General features: G+C 37.3%; 1 protein-coding gene across 8 annotated transcripts in view; it reads right to left on the minus strand.

The window, feature by feature from the left end:
* The window catches only part of LOC116431670 (uncharacterized), a 312,877-nt gene that overhangs the window by 30,403 nt on the left and 268,436 nt on the right, over positions 1-14,038 (minus strand). For all 8 annotated transcript variants that reach the window (XM_076368499.1, XM_076368496.1, XM_076368501.1 and 5 more), the window contains 3 exons: positions 5,051-5,179; positions 3,988-4,136; positions 2,805-3,000 (listed from right to left, as the gene is read on the minus strand). In XM_076368499.1, coding sequence (XP_076224614.1) covers positions 2,805-3,000; positions 3,988-4,136; positions 5,051-5,179 — 474 coding nt within the window. The remainder of the gene's footprint in view (positions 1-2,804; positions 3,001-3,987; positions 4,137-5,050; positions 5,180-14,038) is intronic.

Consider the following 14,038-nt stretch of genomic DNA (forward strand, 5'->3'; position numbering starts at 1 on the left):
TGAGACGCGGATACTTCGGACTAGAGAAGTTCCACGGCTATCCTGAATTTCCTTGGGACTAGTCACACGACGGAGATAAGTTTCAGAGATAGACACAGATGATTCTAGATTCGTGGAATTTGATATAAACGCTCGGAGATCCGAGGAATTCAACACAGGGGGAATTGACTCAGAGCCCTGCTCGCGGGACCCGGCACAACCGATGTTCCAGTTGCTGAAACTAATATTAATGACTTCCGATTCGTGGAATCTACCAATTCACGAATTTCATAATAGAATTCCACTTGAATTGGGGTTGGTCCCCTAATGATGATCAACATGAGCGGAATATGAATGACTCCTAACAAGAAGAAGAAGGAGTCACGAGAGTCGACAAGAACATCTACTTTTCTTGCGGAAAAGTCGACGCGTCGAAGTTCTGACTTCTAGATATCAACTTCAGGTGAGTTTCGACACGTGGGATGCCGTATGAATATGATAATGATATCGAGGTCGCGTTTTAGGAGTTTGGTTAGGTCCGGGCTAGATCCTTTAAACCTCAGCCTTTTCATATTTGTTTTAACTTCATCAAAGACGTTTCTTTCAACATTACACAATTTCTGAATATACGCAGAGACTTAGAAGTTACTATTATTATTTATATTATTCTCACTATTTATTATCATTAGTTACTATTACTATTAGTAATTATTACTAGCTGCTATTAGTACCTTTATTCGGCAAACAAGATAAGTATGCTAACTTAAATGATCAAAATAATATTATTATAATAGTTTGTACCAAGGAGAAGGATTGAAAAATAATTAAATTAAAATACAGTATTTATTACCAACAAAATTTCTTGATGCGTGTTTCATTAATTTTCTTTCATTTAACATTTATTTTTCAAGAATTTAGTTTGAAGCTTCTCTCGTATTATTTCAATTAAAAGAGATATTTCGACGATGAAACATTTACGCGAATAGCGTGGCATTCGAGGACCATGAGAAGTTTTGAGAAAACTATTCACGCAATGCGATGTCAGGTGCTTTGGAAGCTTAATCGCTTCTTCAAACTTTTCTGCGTGAATCCCCGAATGAACCGGTTAAAGTATTTCGTTCGGAAGTTCGTAACATTCCACTGGCTCGTTAAGCGTAAGCATATTTTCCATCGCTGGAAGCATTCTTCGCCACGCGACCAGACATGTTCGTTCCGTTAAAATATCCAGAAGAAAAAGAAGACAAAGTGAAGCTGCCTAAATTCGAGCCTGAGGGATATTCGAACAGACAGTGCGTCTCATTTACATAACACATATACCTTAACGTATGTAAATTGCATTTCGAGCGTTCCTTCGCCTGCCGATATATTTCAATCAAAATTTCATTTCCTCGGTGCAATATAGATTATCAACCAATTCGTGTAATACTCAATGAAACGAACACCTCGTCTATAATGAAGAAATTACTATCAAACGTCTATGCTCCATTATAAGATGCACAGGAGCGATATTTCTGTATTAATTAATGAACTACAAAACAACTCCTATTTCTGAGTGCTCAAGAAAAAAAGCTTTTGTAATATGTTATTACAATATTAGTTAGTTAATCCAATAACATTTCACAAAGGCAATTTTCTCGAGACCTCAGATGTAGTAAATAGATTATTATTTGAATCACTCATCTGACACAAAGAGGTTAACTTCATCGATACATGCTACGCTAGTTGAATTTTTCCTTCGAAGTGACTGATTAATTAAATCCTAGGGGACAGAGACACGGGCTAGTGGAAGTTCGAATTTGATTTAACCCGAGCTGTCGGCGTCACCGAGCCGTGCCCGACACGGGTCCACGGAAGTCTCGAGGATCCTCAAAAGCGAGCCGAACGAAAAAGGTAAACAATTGAAATGCAATTCCGGCCACGGACCCCGACGGCACACGGCCCGCTACGTGACTGCATTTCCGGTGGCTTCTAACTCCGTCTTTACGGTCGAACGCAATCGCCTTAAAACTGTGCCCGGACACTCCCACAGGCATGCTAAGCGATCGCAGTTTCTCGCCTTTCTAGTAGCCACAGTCACGTACAAGATACTGATGAAACAGAAAGGGAAATCGGTGAATCGTGTTCCCCGGGATCGCGGAATGTTTCATGAATGGAAATATCATTCGATTTCGACCGGCGCGTGTAGATAAACGCCGGTACACTCGTGTCGCGTCACTGATCCTTTTCACCTTCGGTCGATCATTTCCTTTTGTGGTCTGAAGTGTGGCAGGTTTTCCATTTTCTGGCACCTGTATTAGTATTATACAGTAGAATTGTATTGAGTTCAATATGTATTTCAAGTAATTAATTTTAATTTCACTTTTCAATAAAGTAAGGTATTGTTATGATAGGTTTAGTTTCCGATATCGGAATAAAGAGGAATCAATAAATTCAAATTGTTTCAAGCGATTGCAAACCCGATCGACCGTTCGAAAGCATACGCAACTTGTTTTAATATAAGAAAATGGACTATAAGACTATAAGAAAAACCATATAACAATATTGTTACTCAAGCCAAACCTGAGTTATACAATTTAAGGAAAACTTGAAAATAAATTCTAGCTGTCCTCACTTAAAGCTCACACCTTGACGTGAAAAAGGTATCGATTCGAGGTGAAGCGACCCCTTGCGGTGAAGAAAGGGCGGCAGGAATCATTGTCGAAGAACGTCGTCGGATAAATGGCCGGGGAGTAAATCACAGTGTCCGCGGTATGTGGCGAGAGCAAAAAGCAAGGGCTAAGCGTGGGTGGCAAGGTCGTAAGGCGGTGGAAGGTGGCGAGCATTACCTGAGATTGTAACTGGTCAACGATACGTGCCCTGTGTCGTAAGCACGTCCGCGCAGCACGAGCCGGCACGTCGTGTACTTGAGCTTCCCCCTGGTGTCGTGGTGACCCGTCCGTACCAGCTCGCCGCTGACCTCCAGGTCGCAGCTGTTCCGGTTGCTGTAGCGCGTGTTGTAACTGGTTGACTTCATCGTGTTCACTGAAAACACACGGAGACGCGAAGCCCTTCAAACAACGGAGCTTCGTTCAAACAGGGACGACCCGGGTTAGGGGTTGTCGCTGCTCTAATTGAAACTGGGATACACGAGTCCGCGAACTGGAATTAATTATCGCGGGCAATGTTTTATACGAACATCTTTCTCGGGATTTCGATCGTAAAGAGTATGAACGACCGACAAATGAATCGTTTCGTTGGAGATGATCGGAGAAATTGACGCTGTGAGGGTTGGTTTGGGTTGAGCTTTACGGTGTTGAGATTACGTGACTGTTACTGTACAGGGGCAGTCATTAAATCGTGCCACCTGAATTTAGTTGTAAACCGCTTATCTCGCGAAAAGAATATTTCAGACGAAAACTGCTTCAGCTTTTGATGCTAAACAACTTTTGCCTCGGACATTCTTTTACCTAACAAGTACATTTTGATGGTATAATTAAATGACTCACTCTGTATATACTACATAATATACTTACTAGTGGAAGTAAGGTGTTTGAGAATATTATAAGAGATATTGGAGAGATATAGAGTTTGGCGAAAGCAATGAATATTGCCAACGAAATTCATTGACAGGAGGTAATATAATAACGAGTGCTTGTTCAAAGTCACGTGACGGGAGAATGATTATTTAAATAATTTTCGGGAAGAAGAAACTGTCGCTTTCTTAGTTAGCTTCCTTTTCCATAAATCTAATTCCATAGAGAAATTTTCTACATTCTTCTGAAGTATTTAAGCTTCCCGCTGTCGTAAATACAATTGTACCCATGTGTTATTTTGGAATCACAGTTTGCGTGAGATTATTTTAATAGGTTGGTCTTGAAGTTTACAATAATGATTGTAACCAGTAAGTAACAGCTTTGCGTTAGCTCTTTCGGATGAATAAAATCAGTTCGTATAGAACCGAATAACTGTTGACGCAAAAGGGGGATCTAATTACCGAACGACAAATGCGTTCTCTTTGTCAGTACTTACGACTTTTATCGACGTTTTCTGTGGTCGTCGTTGGCGTAGTCGTCGTGGTCGTTGTCGTCGTCGTCGTTGGGGTTTCCGTTGTAATTTCTATGAAATTGAGATTGGCGACGAAGCCGTTGTAAGCAAAGGGCGGTACTTCAGGACCGGTTCTAGAAAGGAAAAATATTTTTAAAGGGCGATCTATACTCTCTACTCGATTATTTCAAACGATATGTTTCTGTCTTTGATCGAGATATCAAAGGATTTTTAATTAACTGCAGCCTGGCAAATGATTCGCTGATTTTTCTGTTACTGGGTTAACACAATTTATTTTTGTTGATTTGAATATCATGGAGTAACAGATCAACAACCGATAACGCAATTCTGCACCATTTTAAAGTTTATAATTGGTTATCGCTGACGTCCTTTTACGTTTGCAGCGAGATACGTGCATTTTAAATTTACCAGGAATTTATCGTTCGAAATTCTGACGATTACAGATATATAAAAATAAATTGACCTAGCTCTCTGCACCTCGTCAAATACTTGTTATTAAATTCTGTTATTACTCGCTAATTTCTTATTAATTTCTATATTAAAATTTATTATTCGATTCGCCGTCGAATAATTATATGAAATCGTTACTGAATTTTATTTTCGCGTGGAATTATTTTAACATTATTTTAAAAGATACGTTTAATGAATTTCGACAGTTCTTTCGATTTTAATATTTCCATATTCATGGTATGTTCATTTTTCTCAATTTGCATTTGTGACGTTTAAATTTTTGTCCAGTTTTAAATAAGTGGTTTCGAGTACGATATTACACAAAAATATTTTATATTCTATTTCCATTGTAATAGAAGTCTGCGGCATTCAATTATGGATTGATAAAATTGTGCGTGGTATCGATTTAAGGCTCTCGCGTTCGAAACCACCTGCTGCGAAATATTTAATAATAAATTTTAATAATTTCTGTTTTCTCATATATTTCTTACGATTACAATTACATCACAGTATTTGGTATTGTCACGTTAATGGACGTCGATTACCAAGAATATCATTTAGATATACAAATTGTTACCTGAACTCGACCAAGAGCTTCCGCCCCTTGTACGTCAACGACGTTTCGTTTTTGCCACAAAGCTTCTTCAGAAGGGGACTCGACGTAGTCGGACCCGAGTATACAGCGATATAGTGGCTGGTGCAGTGACTGTAACAGACAAGAAACAATTATGCTTTTTAATGGCTGTTCTAGTAACTAAATAACTTGAAAATAATCCACACTGAACAATACCGACGACAACACCAATAAAAGTACATTGTTACATTTCTTTTTAAATATGAAGCTTTAACGTGGACGTTAATATTGTTTTCAAATCGTTTTTTAACAATGCTCGTATATTAATTATAAAATATATAAAAACGATCCCGACAGAAAATAATTTTATATACATTTTCAAACAAAATGTACATTTTCAGTATATTTCAAATATTTTAACATATTTAATTTCCTGCATATTAGAGATTTTTTTAAACTTCGCATAGAAAAGTATTGGAAATAATTATTCGTAATTAAAGAGTGATCAGAAGAATAAAAAGATTTCCTTGAAAAATACAAATTTTTTAATAAAATTTAATACATATATATGCATGAGAGTTATGTAATACTTACATAATATTAATGATATTTCTTATGTAATATATTTATGATATGAGCGGCCAAGAGGTTGAACGATTTTTATAGTGAGAGTGTGCTTCAAGATGTACAGTATCCACAATTTTTCCGATATACTGATTTATAAGGGAGTTCATGAGTAGGGACAGTAGTCGATTGCCGCGGAAGTTTTACTATTAAGAAAATATCCGATGTCACCGACGGAAGCAAAGGCTGCGTCGAATTACCACGATGGGACGGCTTGATTTATTTTACGAGAAAAGTTCCCGTCGTTACTTCCCCACGGAGGCGATCCCTTATTTTGAGGATCACGGTGATACGTTTTTAATAATCTGCTTAAATTAGGGGCACTATCCAAAGGTTTCGAGCGCCGATGTCCCTCCATTACACTTTAATTCAACACGTTTTTCAATAGGCGTTCTTGTAATTTTGAAATAAAATGTGTGGTTGAAGTACAATATCAATGTCCGCAACATTTTGCGAGAAATGGAGGATTTAACGAAGCGGTGATGTTTCATAAAGAATTTCACGGTTTTGGAATGCACCGTTTTATTCTCAAATAAATAATTTTCGAACGAAAAATAATTGGACTAACATAATGAAAAGGGATGAAAGGGATGAATTGAAATTTTATTAGGAAGAAGATTGGGTATTTTCATCAGAATATTAAAGTACAAAAATTCAGATTCTGAAACAAGAATATTCCATTCTTCGTTAATGTTGAGAATACATGAGAAAAGTATTAGTATCATATAATTAATCAACAGATAGCATATTCAGAATCTTATAATTAATACATAGTATGTTTAATTTATTATATTCGCTTCCAGTTGATCCAATGAACAGATAACAAACACTATCTATTCCTGAGTTATTTCGAATAAATAAATATCCAATATAATTTGGATAATAATTATCCAACGTTCGCAGGCAACTATTCCATCTGCTTATTAGGATAATTTATTCGATTAATGATGCAACCAGTAACGAAACGCCAACGGAACTCGAATTAAATCCGATCACGGAGCAGGGAATGTTTACCAAAAAACCGATGTCCTTCCCAACGCGTTCGTTATGAATTGAATTTTATCTTGCAGAATTATGCCGCTATCTCGGAAACATTTCGTTCGTTCTTTATTATGCGTTAATAATACAGAACCGCAACTAGTTTCATTAAAAGCTTAAAAGAACACGTCGCGGCGCATTATCGACGTCGAATAACGGCTGCTGTGTGCGCCGATATTTATCGATGAACCGAATATGCCTGGGAATAACGCTTTAACAGTTCCCAGGGAAAATCTGATTACGCGCGTTCCCATTTGTACGTATTTAATGAACACGATTGAAAATTAGTTCTTCGAAGGCCGTGTGAACGTCGTCGCACGAACCTTCACCGTGACTCAAAATTGTCATAGGCAATGGTACCTAACATGGAACATCTGATTCGAAAAACTTATCAAAATGAGGCATATGTACTTTTTTCAATGAAATCTGCATCGAGGCACGAAAAAATTAATAAACATTCATACGTTGATCGATAACAATGGAAAGATTTCAATGTCTTCAAACTACAGTAAAAATGTAAATAAAGACGAGAAAACAGAGATCTGGAAAAATGGCCCACAACATTCATAACACAATAATGCTTCGCATTTCATGACAAATTCTTAATTGATGTCCAACTACTAATGTGATTGTTTTCTATTACCACTGAAGTGTTTCCCATGGTAACTAACGCAAACAAGTTATTTATTTTCCGAAACTTTTTCCGACGCCGTTACGTTATGTGTCTGCCAAAAATCATCGGAGATTACGCACGCACATATGCGTTTCATCGATCTCTTTGATCTCACAAATGTTACAGTGCCAATTACAAGCGTATAAGACGAATACATTTCGTCGTTCCACATAGAACGTTTTGGCTGGCAGTATTTAGCACTCAAAGGGTTAATTATTCACGCCGACGAATAAAATCGCGAAGCGCAGTTATTAATCGGCGTCGGGCCATTCAGTGATCAGTCATCCGGAGAATTTCATTAGTCGGGCAGAGACACGAAGAAATAATTCTAAACACGTAACAGGTGTTCCATGAACTTTTGCCCGGGGATTTTAATTAATTGCCGTAAGCGGCAGGGTTAAGTAATTGATAGGGAAAGTTCGCGGCGGCCGCTAGCGCCGCTTCGATTTCGTCCTGCGAGTTTTCGCGGAAAATTCCTTTTTCGGCATACCAGCGTGACGCGGCAAACTTCGGCCATTTCAGCTCCGTGAGACACGCGACTGGGTACTTGATGCGCTCGTCGAGCGACGTGTGGCTCGTTGCCAATTTCTGAATAATTAACTGTCAGGAAGTCGCGAAGGGCGCGGGACCTCTCCATAATTGAGACTGCGTCCTTTCTACCGCGGCGTCTCAGTTTCCACTGTGTAAACATATAAATTATTAAACACCCCTCAGTTCGGCCGCTCTCACGCTTCGAAACTCTGACATCTCTTTCTGTACGAGGATCGGGATGGTTTAATAAGTAAACGAAGTTAATTGTCACGTGGCTGATGTTTTTACTTGCTTCCTTCGGTATCGGAGCGTGGTGTGATTAGAATTAGCATCTACCACGAATTAAATAAAGACAGGAGTGTGGAAATGGAAGATGTTTCTATTGGATCATGTATAGGTTACCGAGAATGGGTGAATTTTTTATCTTTTAACACGTTGACGTTGTGGTCACTGATGACTGGAACGTACAAATTACTTGAAAAGAATTATAAGAAGAAAACTGATGTCGTATCAAAATATTTAGTTACGTAGATAATGGGTTTATTATGATACGATATGTATGATATGTATATATGTTATATGTTATAAGAAACGCGCTAAATTCTCGGCGATCAACATATTGAACGACTGAAACTGTATATCGATGATTCTTATTAGGTAGTTTAGTTATCTTTGTGATCGTAGGAATAATAATTATCATTCAATCATATTTATGTTATCTTTGTGATCGTAGGAATAACAATTAGCTTGACGCTTTATATTATTTATTCAATTCAAAGAGGAATAATGGGTTAACTACTATTAAATGTAAGTAAACAGTAAAGTAAACGAAGTAAGAAAAATGAATTTTCAATGAGACTAAACGAAACTCAAATACGAGAAATTTGCGATGAATCGAAATTCCTCGCGCAATTAGTTTCTACATGGCGTTCGACGAAAGTTACCGGTACGGTTTTCCATGTTATTTTTCTGCCTGAGCGGTTCGATCGTCTGAAAATTCGATTTCTCCATCTCCACTTTCTACAATATAGCCGTATAGCTGCAGAGAACCGAAAGAAACGGGAGAACGGAACGAGAGAGAAGTGAGAAAAGCTGCGCGAAAGGTGGGAGAAAAAGTGGTGGACGATGCATCGTGAAGGTGATTATAAAATATCTGGGAACTGCTTGCTCGGAAATCAGAGGATGTAAATTAAAAAATTTCCCACTCGAATCTGTCGATTACGTGCACCTTCGAACAATGCACTTCATCATTTAATTCCAGCGAAATAAAAACGGATTAAATCGGCCCGCCTCCGCGGCCATTGTTTCATTTCCTATATACGCTGTTCTCATCACTTTGCGCGATTAAAAATTTATAATGAAATCATTCTGCCGGTAACGCAGCGCCATTTGCACTTCCATATGTTAAAATTTTGCATCGTCGTATATTAAAACGAATTCACCACGAATTGCCGAATCGCATTTAATTCGGTCATTGTCGAATTTTGAATACGTTTCGCAGTCAGTTTTCCAAAGGGAGTTTTAACTGTAATGATCAGTGTTAACAGCACTTCTAGGTAAATCGTATTGATGCCATAATTATTCGTTTGACTATTTATAAGTATGTTATTGATGTGATTGACATTGAAATACTTTGTATCAACATGTTCATTTTTCTTTCCATTTTTATTTAAACCTTTGTCTTAGAATATTAAAGAAGCAAACCGATTCTATTAATAAATGTCATTTTATAAAAATCTGTTTCCCTAAATACGTAGGTATGAATTGATTGCATTTTAATAAAATATGATAATAAAAAAAAATAATAATAATAATTGATGAATAAGTAAAAGAATAATAATAATAAAACAATAAAAATTGTAAAATTTAAATAAATAAAGGTAAACTTTAAAGAATATTGGTTATGGTAAGTTTTTCAACGTCAGTAGCATGGCCTTTTTAATTGCGCAGTTTAGTATATAATTAAAATAAAAGAATATATCGCCACGGAACGACGTTACGGACCACATTCAGGATAGATTGTCATAACAATTTTGTGGGTACTGTCATGGCAATAATACTGTCTGCATCGGCACTGGGCATTCCGATGATTCGAGTGGACGTAGTACAGTAGCTGCCCAAATAATTTAGAGCACTTACTGTAATTTGCTAACGAGCCACTTGGTTCTTCAGTAATATCCGTTATACCATTAATCGTATTAATTTCACTCGTTGAGAACCGTTGTGATGAGATATTTCGAAGAACATTTCTTTGTGATAAATATTTTACATCTGATTAATTTATATTTGTCATAGAGAATTGATTTAATAAAACCCGTGAACATTTATACAAATTAATATTTTCATAATTGATGATCGGAAATTCAAAGTAAAATAAAAAATTGTCCTCGTATTAATAAAATATTTAATAAGAGGTTAAACAATCCGTGGAATGGGATGGAATTCTATTCGAGTTCCAATGTTATTCTTTCTTCGAAGGTCCTCGATAGCTAACAATCCAGATGATGAAAATAATTATACAATAACACGTAAAAGAATAATAATACTAACATAACAATTAACATTAAACGTACTGGCACTTCGTATACACCTATTCCTACAAAATAAAGGTAAACAAACTAAACAATAAATATCTCGTAGCGGAAACAGAAAGGAAACGAAAGAGAAAAATTGAAACACTGATTAATCGAAACTATAGAAATCGACTATAGAAATCGATATAAAGTTAAACGAACGAAAGAAAACGCAGAATTTTCAATGAAATTTTAAAACCGGTCCTTCGACCGGTCGCGGTATATTTAGTGTTAAACTTAAAGGACGCAACGTCGAACACAAACGGTTCGAATAGAGAGCAAGTAATTATTCGAATAAATTTCATTTAACCGACAATTCATTAGCGCCAAATACAATTTTAATGGCACAGAAACTCCGCCGGTCGCTGTTTTAAAACGTGTCGCTGACTTCCCGCGAAACGGTCTCGTTAAATGTCCGATAATCGTTTCTATTGACGTTAAACATAATGTTTCTTTAACTGGATCGGCCGGGGCACGCGTTGGAATCGGTGTTTCCATTGGCGAGTGGCTCGGGAAAAGGAAAAAAAGAAGGCGGGGATATTCATACGGTAATTTTTATGTTCCTGTTGGAGCGGTGTAGCGAGGCGCGGCGCGAAACGATCACGGCATATTAAACGTCCCGTCGCATCGGTACGACTCTACCCAACGGGGATCGCAACGAATGCAATTACAGTAATAATCCCACGGATGGCAATAACTGGGCACACGGATACATTAGATGCCGCGGCGGCGCACTGGCTACGGCATTGCGTTCGTATTACGTAATCGGGGCCGTGCCAACAGATATCGTATGTAACTGCGTGTAACTAATGTAGAATCGTACGCGCCACATTAAATTAATTCACCGTCGGATTCTATAGTCGGCGCGATTAATGCGACACGCTCCCTAGAACTTGCTTTCCCTGTGTATCGTTATCTCCAACGGCGGGTATTACGAACAGCGGATTACTAATATTGAAATTTATATTCCGGTGATCAATGGCGTTCCTTTTCACCTGAGAAAAGCGCGTTGGTAATCGGATATCGCGACAAGTAGATATTTATGTGAAATAAGACGATTAGGTACAGTGATTTAAAAAGGGAAGGATTAAATGGAGAGTAATTAGTTTTCTTACGAGTTCTAATAGATTGTAAATAAACTGCATTGTTATATAATTGCATTTTATATTTGATATGAATACACGATGTTGTTTAATGGTAACTGATCAGTTATGAAATTGACTTTGATTATTCAGTGTGTTTCGTAGAATGTGGAATTTATAATAGTCATTTATATAATAATATGATTGACGATTGAAAATCTCTTAAGTTCAAAACGAAGAATCTGTTTATGAATATTTACGGATTATTTAAACGATGACACCGAGAAGAAGAAAAATTCGAAACTTGATACTAACAACAACCGAGTAATGGATTGCCAGTTCAACAGAAACGTATACTGTTGATGGAACAACTGATACCGTGTGTATTATGTTTGCTGGGTTGCTGTAAATACAAACAGTGTGATCAGACGATAAACATGTGCTCATTCTACTTTAGGAATATACGTTAATTTCCGCGCGTACTTATTGTATGTATTTAGTTAATAATGGTACGTGGAATTAATTACTAAATGTACATACACTGGAAGCTTCATCCAGTGGTCTGATTCTATATTTATCTTTACTACTAGTTGTGTGCATATTCTTAAATATGGCAACACTTTTCACTCTATCAACCAAAGATTTATATTTCATCGACAAATATAATAGACAAGTAGACAATCTATTATTTTTTTTAAACAAAACTATCCCTAATAACGCATTATTTATACGTCTATACCGTACAAAATTTCAACTTTCTTTTTAATTTTTACATTCATACTCACTTTTCCCTGAGTTCAGAATCGTTACATACTTTCACACTTTGTACCATATTCGCATATTTGATCAATAGCTTATCACGACTTGTGGCCATGTTTCACGAAGTTATTCCACTGTCCATGGTCTGACCACATACGGACATATATTACTTGTGGTATGTATGACTAGGTATGCCTGGTTGAACAACAGTTGCTGAACATGAATCGAAACCGAATCACCAAACTAGATAATCAACAGATTAGATAGAAGACAAAATGTTTATACAAAATTAATTGAGTCTGTAGGGTCGTAAACAATCAAAGCAATGTAGTGAACACTTTTTGAATACAACGTAAGGATTAATGAAATGTTACGATTTGTAGAGCATAATATACGACTGCGCTAGCCTCTCGTCGCTTTAAATAGTTAAGTTCCACGTCAGATGTCTCGCAACATCATTAACTTTCTCTCTAGGCTGCTTGATCATTATTTCATTGTCCAGGTTCGGATGGCGGTGGTAACTTACTCGCGAGTTTTAAGAGCTTCTGAGCGTCAATACGCTGTTATGACTAGTTTAGCTCTTAATCCCGTGCTCGTTATCTTGTCGCTGGTGCAGCTGTTGTCATGGGAATGAACAGGAATCCTCCCGCGCGGAAACTTGTAGTCGATTGCAAATGACCCTTCAGCGAGCATCCACTTCCTGCGGCATGACTTCGCCGCTACGCGAAACTGTTGACTCAAAATACGACGGAGTTTCTTCGCCGCTTTCAGTCTAGTAGCACTGAATGTTAACTCGCGCGGCGCGAGACAGCTGGACATTCACTCTTTCATTGTTTAAGGAAAGAGATCGCATATAAAACATGACTTTTTCTTTCTAAATATGACGGAAAAGAAATAGATTAATTTGACTAACAGCAAATAGAAAGAAATGTTTATAATGTTTTATAAGTAAATATTCGTTCTGAACCATGTAGGTTTACAAATTACTGCGATTTTTCCTGCAGTACAGTTTTTGATATTGAGGTTACTGCTCGGTCTAGTACTTAGTTTTTCATTCTCGAAAAATCAATGTCCATAATTCATATTGTTTGTCTGTGATTCGTTATCCATAATATAGTAGGTATTATATTAGCTGTTGATCAAGATATTTGTGAATTCATAAAGCGGAATGAAAATTTCATGATTTCGCCATAACGGGTGGTCCATCGAGTAAAGTTTGTAATTTTTCTCTAACACAGTTATGATGTTTACTGATAGATTGATGTCAATCATGAGTATTAGACACTTTTGAACAACGAAAGCGAAAAATTGTTCCAGTTTCTGCTTCTACACGTTAATGATTGCCAGTATGAAATTGTTCGAAATGAAGGTTCGCGGCTACCGGCGGTGGTCAGGTTAGATTCAGGCAATCGTGGAACACCCGATATTCCCTCTATAAATACGATTAAATCGATTCAGTGGTAAATGAATTATTCCGGGGAATTGAAAATTCGGAGGCGAAAACTTGTTCCCGGCGTTGATTTTGTTACAGCAGACCACTATTGACACTCATCGGAAGATATTTCCGCAGAGGAGCGGAATACGAATGGAAAAACTCGATAACCGAGTGGACTGAATTAAACTTCTTCGTCGTGGAATCCCAGCGCCGAGACTTCTTTGTATACACTGCGGATATCGCTGGAAAAACGTACAGGGTGTTCCACTTAATCTA

Source organism: Nomia melanderi, chromosome 6 (assembly GCF_051020985.1).
Source record: "Nomia melanderi isolate GNS246 chromosome 6, iyNomMela1, whole genome shotgun sequence".
In the NCBI taxonomy this organism is placed as follows: Eukaryota; Metazoa; Arthropoda; class Insecta; order Hymenoptera; family Halictidae; genus Nomia; species Nomia melanderi.